The sequence below is a fragment of the Prionailurus viverrinus genome, chromosome X (assembly GCF_022837055.1).
Source record: "Prionailurus viverrinus isolate Anna chromosome X, UM_Priviv_1.0, whole genome shotgun sequence".
NCBI lineage: Eukaryota > Metazoa > Chordata > Mammalia > Carnivora > Felidae > Prionailurus > Prionailurus viverrinus.
This window is the reverse complement of record NC_062579.1, coordinates 44325663-44338660: the sequence shown is the minus strand read 5'-3', so window position 1 is coordinate 44338660 and position 12998 is coordinate 44325663. Positions and strand designations below refer to the sequence as shown.

The 12998-nt window shown below is 50.5% G+C and overlaps 1 protein-coding gene across 2 annotated transcripts in view; it reads left to right on the top strand.

The window, feature by feature from the left end:
* The first annotated feature begins 208 nt into the window (after positions 1-208).
* Positions 209-12998, top strand: part of FGD1 (FYVE, RhoGEF and PH domain containing 1) — a 44082-nt gene continuing 31292 nt past the window's right edge. For both annotated transcript variants that reach the window (XM_047844448.1, XM_047844447.1), the window contains exon 1: positions 209-1190. In XM_047844448.1, coding sequence (XP_047700404.1) covers positions 884-1190 — 307 coding nt within the window. In that variant the 5' untranslated portion in view covers positions 209-883. The remainder of the gene's footprint in view (positions 1191-12998) is intronic.

Genomic DNA, 12998 nt, shown 5'->3' with positions numbered 1-12998 from the left:
AAGGGGGAGAAGGAGGGCCTTTGAGGGCGGTCACCGAGAGAAGTGAGGCGGGTTGGAGTGAGGGGGCGTGCCCAAGAGCAAATCCCGGGCGAGGGGGCGGGGCCCGGGTAACTGGGTCCCAGCGCCGCTGTGGCTGCGGCTGCCTCAGCCACGGCTCCCGCCTCCCCACCCCCCTTCTCCGGCTCCTTCCTGCCGGCCGCCGCGGAGACCTAGGCCGAAGCTGTTACCCTGCCCCCGCGGCTGAAGCTTCGTCCGGAGGGATTGGCTGAGGGCGAGCCCCGCAGCCTAAGCGCGCGACGCACACGCGCGCCCCCCGCCACCGCCGTCCTCTCCTCCCTCCCTCCCCTGTCCTGCCCTCCCTTCCCTTCCCCTCCGCCCCCCAGCCTCCGCTGCGGCGGGAGGAAGAACCCTTTCCGACCAGTCAGAAGAGCCCAGATCGATTCCCATTCGGGGAGAAAGAGACCCCGCACTCTAAACAGACCGACTGCTCGCCCCGGGGCCACGGAAGTGGCTCGCCTCTAACAAGAGAGCCCGCGCCAAGCGCAGCCCACCGACCCTCACCCAGCTGCAGCCGCCTAGACAAGCGCTCCTCAGCGGGCCCCCGGCCTCGCCGAGCCCAATCCCCGCGCGGGGCCCGGGCCGGAGATGCCTGGCACGGCAGCAGCGGTGGCTGCTGCTGCTGCTGGTACTGCCACTGCTGCCAAGGCTGCTGGCCCGGGCCGGGGCCGGGGGCTTAAGTCTCCGCAGTGGGGCTGAGCCCGCAGCCCCGCCCCCCGAGCCTGAGGCCGCCGCTTCGCCGGGCGCCCGGCCTCCTCCGCCTGCGCCTCCGCCCCAGGAGCTGGAGCCAAGCGGGGAGCCCGGGCCCCGCGCCCAGGCCCGGACCATGCATGGCCACCGAGCCCCGGGGGGTGCCGGGCCTTCGGAGCCCGAACATCCAACCACGAACCTCCCCGGCGCCGCTCCTCTGGTCACTGCCGACACGGACCCTGGAGCCTCTGAGCCCGGACTGCCGGTGCTTAGGGGCGCAGGCTCGGCTCTCGGCGGCCCCCTGGATCCCCAGTTTGCCGGACCATCGGACGCCAGCCTGGGCGCTGTTCCAGGCCCCCGCGTCTTACCCTGCGGCCCCAGTCCACAGCACCACAGGGCCCTACGCTTCTCCTACCACCTAGAGGGTTCACAGCCCCGGCCTGGTGAGTGATCGAGAGAGCATGGGAGCCCGGGCCACGGGCCTGGTACTGGAAGTGGGTTCTTGTTCTCGGGCCCTCTAAGCCCCACCTCGGGGCCGACCCGCTCACCCTGGCCCTTCGAGTCTTCTCAACCCCCACCCCCTTCCCTCGCTCCTCTTCCGTCCAGTCCTTTCAACCTCTGCCCGCGGTCTTCTCTCTCTGTCCCCTTGCCCCCTCAACCCTTCCCACCCCCTTATTTCTATCCGCTGAGACTAATGGGAGAGGGAGCACTCCCAAGAAAAACGGGCAGGATTGCAAGGGAGTAAGAGGAATTTGGTTGGGGGAACAGTGTTTGTTTGGGGGAATAGGAGAGGAGTCTCCCATTTGCCAAGCGCTTACATTGTGCCAAGCACTGGGCTGCGTGCTTTACATGGATTCTCATTTCATCTTCAGGAGCCTCCTGTGAAGTAAGTATCATTTTGTAGGGTAGGAAACTGAAGCCCAGAGAAGTTGAGTAACTTGCCCAAGGTCCCACAGCTAGTATGGAGCCAGGATTCAAAACCAGATATATTTGAGTACAAAGTCTGTGGTCTTTCTCTTTCCCCAAACTGAGGTTGGAGACCATGAAAGTAAATGCCAAGCCTTCTGCTTATGTGATTTTCTCCTGTACTGTTCAGCTCAGCAGCTCTGGAGTATGAGTGGAAAAAAAAAGAGGGATGGTGGATTGATCCAAGGTTGGGGTTTTGCCAAGGTGTGTGTGGTGGGAGGACAAGGGAAGGAGGGAGTAGAAGGTGCTGATGAGAGAGAGAGGTGAAAAAGGTGGGCCTTGGGGGTCAACCTGGAGGGGAGGGCTGGAAGGGCTGCTAGGTAAGGAGACAGCAGAAGGGGTGGGAGCAGAAGCCGGTTGTAGCAGAGCTGTAGAGCTGCGGGGCTTCAAGGATGGTTGTGAAGAGAAACCAGGATGCTTGAACTTGGATTTGCAGAGGTGGAGCAGCTCTAGGTGAGGCTGGGGCCATAGGCTGTTGCCTGGAGAGGCCTCTGAACTGCACAGACCTGAGTGTCCAAGGAGTCCAGCATGGCTTCCCCCATCTGGGGACATCCCCATGTGGACCTGAGCCCAGGAGCCACAGAGAAAAAGCAGTGTTATTTCTAGTCTGCCTTCCACTGGGCAACACTGACAGAGCTGCTGAGCCTCTGGGACCCCCCAGGGCTCATATCCCAGGCTCCATAGGTCTCTGGGACTATGGCCCAGCACAATTAGCAGTAGTGAAGCATAAAGCACTGGAAAGACGTGCCCCTTACTGTGTTGTGACCTTGGGCTAGTTATGGAACCTCTGAGAGTTTCCAGGGGCTTCCTCTTCGTGGGCTGGAGATATCCAACTGATAAGAGGCCTTTAACACCCTGTCCTGCATGTTGCTCCTGCTGGCTTTCCAAACACCCCTTGACAGATGCTGTATGGAGCAGGCTACTCACCCACTTTACTGTAGCACCTCCTTTCAGATCTCGAAACATGCCAGAAGGACTCCCACCTCAGGGTCTTTGCATCTTCTTTTCCCTCTGCCTGGCAGCTCTTCCCCCTGCTCTCCATCTGGCTTGTTCCTCATCTTTCAGGTCTCAGCTCAGATGTCACCTCCTCCAAGAGACCTTCCCTGACCACTTTGTGTGTGTGTGTGGGGGGGGGGGGGAACACTTGTGAGTCTCCATCACAGTTGCCTGTGTGCTTCCATCATTGCACTTAGTACAGTATGAAATTATCTTATTGTGTCTACTTGTTTATTGCCCATCTTCCTCCACTAGAATGTGAGTTCTGTGAGGGCAAGGGGATTGTATCTGTTTTGTTCACTGTTGTATCCCCAGTGACTAGTGCAGTGCCTAACACACAGTAGGTGCTTAATAAATCCTTGTTGAACAAATGCCTGAACAGACATGAAGGGAGTGCATAATAAGCCCTCAGTAACTATAGGCTTAGAGAAGGACAACTGAATTCCTGCCCTCTAGATGCTCTTGGTCTGGGAGTCAGTAGCTGGGCAGTGTCTAGACCCTTGGTCAATAACCTCTGATTGATACATGGTGGTGATTCTGAGTTGCCTTCCCACTCCACCAATCCTTACTAATTACCAATCACAATACCCATCCTGAACTATTCCCCTCCTGCCCAAAAGAGCAAAAAAGTTTCCAGGATCCTTTTTCCCAGTGAAGTCCCTGCCTGTGTAGGTGTCTTTTTTTTATATACTACATGATAAAAAGTGTCAGGGAAAGACCTGACTTCCCATCCAACCATTCCTAGCTGACTCACTGTGTGACACTGAGTGAGTTCCCTTATCTGAGCCTCAATTTCCTCATCTAGAGAATGCCATGAGGAGTCTATGAGATACTGGTGAGAAGCTTGCAGAATAAAATAAAATTTAAAAAAAGAGAGAAAAACCTTCTGAAGAGGAGGCGGAGATATTACTCAGGCCCTGGCAAAGCAGGCGCTGGGCCATGTGATTCACAGCAGCATGGGGTGTGAGAGGCCCGCCTCCCCCACTGCCCAGCCTGCCCAGGGGTAGGCACAAGTGACTTGCTTCTCTCTCTACAGGACTCGCCTATAATTGGCCCAAGAAGCGCAGGGTTGGTGGTTGCAGTGTGTGTGTGTGTGTGTGTGTGTGTGTGTGTGTGTGAGAGAGAGAGAGAGAGAGAGAGAGAGAGAGAGAGAGAAAGAGAGAGAGAGAGAGAGAGAGAGAGAAAGAGAGAGAAAGAGAGAGTCCTCTCAATTAAAGGGTTGAAACATTTTAGTCCACATGTTAAGATTTCTGTGTGCCTGCCGACTTCCTCCCTCAGACTGCTGAGGCCTTTATTGAATCACTATCCTTAGGGGCCAGTGGACAATAGGGGGAGGGTGGTGCTTTTTAAAATAATACAACTGACTCTTGAACAATGTGGGGGTTAGGGGCACCAAGCCCCATACCCCTACTTGCACAGCCAAACATCTATGTATAACTTTTGACTCCCCAAAAACATAACTATTAATAGCCTACTTTTGACCAGAATCCTTACCAATAACATAAACAGTCAATTCCCACATCTTTTTGTATATGTATTATATACTGTATGCTTAAAGTAAGCTAGAGGAAAGAAAAAGTTATTAAGAAAATCATAAAGAAGAAGAAATACATTTATGGGACTGTATTGTATTTATAAAAAAAAATCCATGTGTAAGTGAACCTGTGCAGTTCATACCGTGCTGTTCAAGAGTCAACTATAGTCACGTCTTATCCATGTGAAAAACCTTCAATTACTTCAAAGTGCTTTCTCTTTTAGTTACCCTGATTATTGGTAGGGAAAGGGGCGATCGTTTTTATACCCATTTTCCAGGTTGATAAAACCTAAGGCCTAATTGGGTTACTGAGATAACCCAGTGAGATACCAGAGAGGGTTTTGAGAGAGTTTCCAGCTGTAGGTGTGCTCATAGAGATTTGGGGGAAACCCTACCCTATTCTAGATTTGAAGCCTGGACTATCCTTCCAGATGCTATGTGGGGAGTAGCTTGGGGCCTGTGTCTCAGTCAAAACAGTTGCACCTGATATAAGAGTCTTTTCATGGGTAGTAAAGAACTAAGCCAATTGAGAGGAGCAGAAAGAAGGCTGGCTTCTTCTAATTTGGAGCCTAGGGCATCATTAGAGACTCCAAGAGTTAGAATTGGAGCTGGAAAGGGCCCTAGACACCATCTGGTTCTGGGTTTCCCAAACTGGGTGAAAATCAGAATCCCTTATTGACTTTGAAAAAATACCTGATTCCCAGACTCCACCTCAGAGCCCCAGAATCTTGGGGTTGCAATCCAGAAATCTATTTAAAATTCCCCAGGTGATTCTGATGCACAGTCTAGAGTGGGAACTGATTTTTAGTAGAGGTAGTAGAGGCTCAGAGAGGCAGTTTACTCATGGTCCTACAGTGAGTCAGCCTGATTAAGGCCTGGAGAATGCATTGGCCTCCCCTCTAAGGCCCTCTCCTCAGGACCCTATGTGGGCCTACCTCCCTCTCTCCCAACCCCAAAGGAAGGCATGGGATCTAAGCTAAAGGGAGTCAGCCTCTCACTCACATACACACAAATACCAGCTGCCTCAGTTTACCATCTATGCTTAGCTCTCATGAATGGCTGCCATCTGGCACTTCAAGCTGGAAAGCAGTTGCAGTTTTGGGACTCTAGGCAGAGGAAACAGGCATCAGAAGTACCCATCACAGGGCCTGGCCCAAAGGAAGAGCTCTAGGGAGTGTCAGCAAGGTTTGTAGAGCTAAGAGGAACATGAAGGGCAGTTAAGGTAAGAATTTCAGTAGGAGCAAAGGCACTGAGACATGGGGCATCCTGGGAACTGGGACTGGTGTTGAGAGGAGTAAGGGATATGCCTGGGAAAGGGACTTTATCCTAGGGCAAAGGGGAACCATTGAAGGGTTTATTAAGCAGAGGAATGATGTGCTCAGATGTAGGTGTTTGAGAGATCCCCATAGCTACTTGTGGAGAGTGGATGGTAGGGGCACAAGAATGGGAGCAGAGATGATAGGCAGTCATCCCAGTGACAGCCAATTATAGTTTGGTTTAGAGTGGTGGCAGGTAAAGACAATAAGATCAGAGAGATATTTAGGTGCTAACATGAACAGGCCTTGGTGGTGGCTTGGATGTAGAGGCCAAGGAAGAAAGAAAAGTCCAGGATGAGTTTGTGTGTTCTTGTCTGAAACCAACTACAGTGGCCCAATGGGTGGTGGGGAGGCCATCTACATGCAAGAGAAGGAGCAGGTTTGACGGAAGATACTGAGTTTGAAAGGCTTTGGGGGACATCCAGGTGGAAGTGGCCAGCAGACATTTGGATGGAGGGTTGGAAAGCTCAGAAGAGAGAGGTCTTGGCAATATATGTTTGGGAATTCCCACCACCAATGCATACCATGGATCACAAAGCAGCTCATGGGGAAAAGTGTGTGGGGTTCTGGGGCCAGTCCCATCCCTGAAGACATAGATAGTGATCCACTATCTATGATCCACACCCAGTTGGATCATTCATTACCTGACCAAATGTTGCCTTAGAAATGCCTTGGGGAGGGGGAGCAGTTTTTAAAGCACATTTGCATAAAGCTGAGGCCCATTTCACATATACCCAGGGTATTTGCTGTTGCAAAGAACTCAGGGAATACTCCTTAAAAGCAAATGAAACATTCGTAAATTCTTGTGGCTCCCTCCATGTTCTCCATTTTGAAGGCATCCTGTGAGGCCATAGAAGGAGGTCGCTTATGGAAACAAGAGGGGACTCACGACAGGAGGGGTGGTGGGCTCTGCTGGGGATTTTTGAAGAGCAGCAGTTTAGGATTCCAGGGGAATGTCTGGGAAAAGACCCAGATTTGGTTCAGTCAGCTGAGGCCTTCCAAACAAACACAACAAAATATAAAGACTCTGGATAGCTGGGAAAAGGACTTCCCTGACAGGACTAAAAGAATTGCAGTTCCCAGGTTGCAGATGGTTGGCACGCCCTTCCTTGGCCCTTTCAGGTGCCTCTGTCCCTGTGGGAGGGCCCAGCTGGAGCTACCTGCTTCCTCAAGGGAGAGTGGCAGCTGTGTCCCAGACAGATTCCAACCAGGACTTTCTGGGGGCCAGTTAGCTAAATGCCTTAGGCAGATGTGGAGCTGGCCAGATCCTGGCTGGGTGGGGCTAGGACCTGTCTGGAATGAGGGCAGGAAGCACTGTCTGCCATTGGCCAGCCATGCAGAGTTATGTTTCCCCCTCTGGAGAATGCAGATATGTTGGAGCAGTGAGTCCAGCCTCTCTGGGCTCTAATACCCAGTTCCTTGGGCCTGGAAGGCATCACATCTTCAAAAGGTGCCTCAAAACACACACACACAGCTGGAGACAAGGATGCAGGGCAGTAGCTGAAGGAGTCTCAGCTCTCCTTTAGTTCACTGTGCCCGTAGCCTTCCTTACCCCTCCCAGGGCCTTAGTTTCCCCATTTATAACACTGGGACCTGGTCATCACATTTGTCTGGCAAATAATATGGCATCAATAAATACGTGGTAATAAATACTTGGCAGATAAGGTAAAGTAAAAGGGGAGGAAGAAGGGCATTTCTTTATTCAACAAATGTCTATTGAGGACCTACTATGTGCTTGGCCCTGTGCAAGGTGCTTGGTGTACAACAAGATAGGCACAATCCTTGTGCTCATAGAGCTTCTTTCTAGCAGGGAAGATCTACATAACAAGTAATTCCAAGCATAGATGCAGCCGAACATATAAGGAGGGGGGTAAGCAGGGAAAAGAGGGCACTTGAGTTGAGACTCCAAGGATAAATAGGAGTCCAGAGGTAAGGCAAAGCTGAAAAGCTGGAAAAGCCGTTCAGGCCATGGGAACAACATGTGCCAAAGCCCCAGGCGGAAGAGAGCACTTTCGAGGAACAGACAAGAGGCCATTGTGGCTGGAGGGTGGGGGTAGGGAAGTGTTCTTGAGCTGGGCCTTACTTGTCCCCAAGCTCTGGAGGTTGGAGTTCATCTGGGAGGCAAAGGGAACCCTTTACAAGGCTGCAGGAATTGAAGCAGACTGTTTTCATAAGATGGTTGTGGTGTGGAGAATACCTTGTAGAGAGGGTGGAGGGAAACCAGTTAGGAAGTTAGAGAGTGGGAAAAAGCTTATGGACTCTAAAGCTAAGAAAGTTGAGTCTGCTAAGGCTTAGGGTCTGCCTGCTTGTGTGAGTTAAGGGAAAGGGAGGAGACCAGGAGAAAGCCTAGCCTCTGGCTTGGGGAACTTTGTGGATGGATGTAACACTGTTGGGATGGGGAAGGCAGGAGGAGGAACCACTAGGGCCTGGGTGTGGTTTGGGATGCACTGAGTCTGAGGAGCCTGAAGACAGGAGATGGGGCATCGAGGTGGCAGTACCCAGCAGGCATCAGCTGTGCCCACCTGGGCCCCAGAATTAAGGTCAGGAGGGTGAGGGGCATAGGTGTGTGGCTGAGGCCCAGAGGGAATGGAAGGCTCTTCCCGGTGCTGGCAACTGTTAGCCCTCTGTGGCGCTTTCCTGTAGCCCATGCATGGAAAGGGTTAAGTCACAGAGGGAAGGCGGTGGGAAAGGCGGGACTGGCAGGGTTGGCCCCTGGGAGCTGCAGCTGGCAAAGAAACCCTTCCGTTTGGGCCTGTTAGGTGCGCAGCAGCTGCCCACACCACTACCTTTGCCTTCACCTTCACCTTCCCTGCTCACCCACTTCCCCAGCTCCTTCCCAGTTTCCCTAGGCGGGGCCTCCCAGACTAATGCATTCCAGGTGTTGACACAGCCCCAGGGGCGGCAGGAAGTGGGGCAGGGAAGGTTTAGGTCTTTCTTACTGTGTGCATCGCCTAGGGGCTCCAGGCTCCAGGCCTTACTGACTGCTCTGTTCTCTGGAGAATTCCTTCAGGGATCTCTGTTTGGGTCCTGAATCCCTGGTACAGTCAGGCAGTGGTGAGAGCCCCCCAGACGCAGCTCTGCCACTTCCTAGCTTTGTGTGACCTTGGGTGAGTCACTTCACCTCTCTGTGCCTCAATTTTCTCATCTGTAAAATGGGGTTATTATGCCCACCTCTGAGTGTTGTCATAAGAATTAAACGCCACAGGTAAAGAAAACCCGCAGCTCTCAGTATGACACATTATAGCCATGTTCAACAAATGGCCCTGGCCCTGGCCCACCCTTTTTGTTTCTGCCCCCTTGCCTCTCTGAGCCTGCATCCCTCACTGTCTCTGTCTCCCTTCTGACTTGCTTTGGTTTTACAGTTTCCCTCTCTAGCTGTCCAGCTCTCTGTAATTTTCCTGTCTTGTTCTTCCTTGTCTTTGTCCCAGTGTCTCTTTCTGTCTCTCTCTGCCTTTTTCTCTCATAATCTTTCTGTGTTACTAACTCTCAAATTTGACCAGGCTTCTGGTGAGAGTGGAAGGGAAATGGGTGGATGTTGGGTCCCTGGGGTCACACACAGCAGGGGTCAGAGGGGCCATTCCCTAGTGGCTCTGTCCTCACAGGAAGGGAAATCCAGCCAGCGTGGCAGCCCCAGAGCTGGGTAATTACTGCCCCCAGTGCTCCCAGCTGCAGCTCCACTCCCTTCCCTTCCTGTCCTCTGAAGTCTCCAGCCCCCCCTGGGGGTGGAGCAACCATCCCCATCCTTCTCTGGCCTCAGGTCCAGAGACACTGGGAGAAGGCCAGGCCCTTACAGCAATCCAGCAACTGCAAGAGGGATGGGCTGCCTGTGCTCCCATGTGACTGTGTGTTGTGTGGTGTGTGTGTGTGTGTGTGTGTGTGTGTGCATGCCATGCATGCATGCACATGTGCCTGGCTGCCTGGCTGTCTTTATCCCCAAGGGTCTGTTTTGTGTATATCTTAATGTTCTTATTTCTGTATGTCTATGTATACGTTTGAGTGTGTCTGTATATATCTGTGTGTCTATGTGTGTCTTTGGGTCTGTATTTGTTGTATGTTCCTATTTGCTTGCTTGTGTGTCACCTTGTTTCTGTCAGCCCCTGGGAGTTTCTAGATGTTTCTGCGTGTGAGTTTCTGTTTGTAGATCTCGTCTGTGTGTGTGTGTGTGTGTGTGTGTGTTTCTGTGCCAATGTCTGTCTCTGTATAGCCCCTATGAGTCTATATCTTGGTTGTGGTTGTGGTTGGTATGTGTCTGGCAGTGGAGGGGGGTGGTGACTGCTAGTCTTTTGGCCCTTCCTGCTGCTTGCTCCTGTTCCGGAATGTTTTTACTAACCCAGGACTGTTCATTGTGCCCTCAAACATACTCTTCACCTCCCTACCCCTAGTATTCACACCATTGCTCACTTTTCTTCCTTTGCCTGTAGGACTGTGCCCATTCCACCTAAAACCTACACCCCTTTCTGGATGGTTGAACTTGAAAACCACCTCCTTTAGAAAGTCATCCCCACTCATCCCTTCAAATGTGATTTCTTTCCCAATTCAGCAAACAATGGCTGAGGATGTGCTCTGTGACTCTGGACGCAGACATGCTTGGGATCCAGTCCCAGTTCTCACTGTGTATCCTCAGACAAGTTATTTTGCTTCTCTGCATCTCAGTTTTTGTGCCTATAAAATGGAGCTAATAGTACACAGGGTTGTTAGAAGGATCCCTTACAGGAAAGCATCAACACAATGCCTAGCCCAGAGTAGGTGCTTAACAAACACTTGAATCCCCATACTTTATATCTTCCACTAAAAAGTGAATACCTTGAGTTCCAGAGAGTTCTGAAAGTTCTTGCAATCCCCTGCTCTCTTCTCCAGGCACCTTGCACAGGGCAAAGTGTGAACTGGACCAGGCAGAACAAAAGGCAGAATCCAGTTCAGGGTACTGCCAACAAGTATTGCATGAGCTAGCTCCCTGAGCCTGGTGAGGCCCAGAAGAGATTGGGCCCTAGCAGAGGGTGTAATAAGGGACCTTCAAGGCTGCCACCCAAGAGCCAGAGCATGTCAGGGCAGGAGGTAAACAGCAGAAGTGTAAGGGGCCTTAAGGACCATCTACTTCAGATATCAGAAAGTGGTGCCCCACAAGTTGAATTTGACTTACAAATTTTGCTTGGCCTACTCACTGTTTTCAAGACTAGGGGGTTTCACATAAAAGTTTAGATTTCTGGTTCTCTTGAAATATTGGAAGATCTGAAAGTACAGGGCCCTGTTACTGCAAAGTGACAATTAGATAGAAGGGAGGAACTACTGTCCCTACTTCAGGGGATGCATGTGCTCTCCAGTTTACTCCGGTCCTTATCATTCCATAATGTCTTATACTGTTCTATTTTACAGAAAGGCGTTCACTTTCCATGAGGGTCCACACTTTACAGAAACATCCTTCATTTTACAAAAGGGGCCTCACTTTATAAGAGACTTCCTCCATGTTACAGAAGAGTCTTCTGTTTGGCAAAGAGTCCTTCATTTACAGACAGGTCATCCATTTTACAAAAAGGTCTATAGAACTCTCCTCGCATTTTAGAATATCCCTCCATTTTGAAGAAGTCTCCTCCACTATGGAGAAGTTGCTTACCTTTACAGAAGGGGCATTCTTTATATCAAAGCGACCTCCCTTTTATAGAAAGTTTCTCTACTTTGCAGGAAGAAAACTCCTTATTTGCCAGAATGGCTCCCACTTTCCAAAAGTGCCTTCACTCTGCAGAAGGTGCCTCTGTTTTTCTGCAGAGTCCTTATGTTCAGAAGACCAGTTCACTTCAGGAAAGGAACCTTCAGAACTACCCACAGGGTTCTTGTAGATAGCTCCCAGTGCCCTTCTCACACTTGACGGAACTTTGTGTTTGAACTTTCATGGAGATCATCTGCCGGACCAAGCAAGGCCTGGGTCAGTCTGGCCAAAAAGGTGTAGGGCAGCTGGACTGGACCTCACATTCAAGGCCAAGGTGGAAGGAAATGGGGCAGCTATGCCTTTATCCCCTGCTTTTTTCTCAAAGTGAGGGACTCCCCCTTCCCCACCAACAGAGCTGGCATTCCAAAAGGCACTTTCTTATTTGCTGTTGTTCTTTCTTCTCCACTCCCTCTGGTCCCTTTCTCCACCCCACCCCACCCCACCCTACCCCACCCCACTGCCAGGAATTCCAACTGTCCCTGGGGCCTACCTCTTAGCCTGGAGAGGCTGAGATCTAGGGGCTGTAGGGAGAAGCATGCAGTAAAGGTCAGGAGGCCTGAGTGCTGGGGCCAGCTTCTGTCCACTCTAGCATCTCACCAGGTCCTCAAAATGAGGAACACACACATATTCTCCCCCATTTTGCAGATGGGGAAATTGGGGTCCAGAGCTGTAAAGCAACTCCCCAGGTCACCATGGAGTTAATAGCTGAGGTCCAGTCTGAGGCCCTATTAGCTGACTTGAGATTGAGCCAAGGCTACAGCTAGGAGGTGGGAAAGGGGGTGTTGCTGTCCAGGGAAGGGGCATGCTAGCAGCGGAAATTACCAGAAAGAGGTGAGGGAGAAGCAGGGTCATTCCAGTGGAAGTGGGCAAATGGAGGAGCTCTTATCTGCAAACAGCTAGAGAGTAGACTTGTTCTGCCAGGAGCCCCAAAGCATGTGCTCAGGGCACCTGCCAAGTAGGGGCATGCAGCAACCAAAAACAATTTTTGGAATGATTTTTATTTCTTTTTTCTTTTCTTTTTTTTTTTAGCAAACAAAATTGTTTATTTAATTCAATATCTTTTTAATGCCGGCATATATGTTTTACATTATAAGTGTTTTACATTATTTATTTATTTATTTATTTATTTTTAAATTCTATTTATTTTTAATTAACATTCAAATTAGCACATAGTGCAACAATGATTTCAGGAGTAGATTCCTTAACCAATTTAGCCCCTTACCAATTTAGCCCATTCCCCCTTCCACACCCCCTCCAATAACCCTCTGTTTGTTCTCCATATTTATGAGTCTCTTATACTTTGTCCCCCCTCCCTGTTTTTATAGTATTTTTGTTCCCTTTCCTTATGTTCATCTGTTTTGTCTCTTATAGTCTTCATATGGGTGAAGTCATATGATATTTATCTTTCTCTAATTTCACTTAGCATAATACCCTCCAGTTCCATGCACGTAGTTGCAAATGGCAAGATTTCATTCTTTTTGATTGCTGAGTAATACTCCATTGTGTATATGTACCACATCTTCTTTAACCATTCATCCATCGATGGACATTTGGGCTCTTTCCATACTTTGGCTATTGTTGATAGAGCTACTATACACATTGGGGTGCATGTGTCCCTTTGAAGCAGCATACCTGTATCCCTTGGATAAATGCCTAGTAGTGCAATTGCTGGGTTGTAGGGTAGTTCTATTTTTAATTTTTTGAGGAACCTCCATACTGTTTTCCAGAGTGTCTG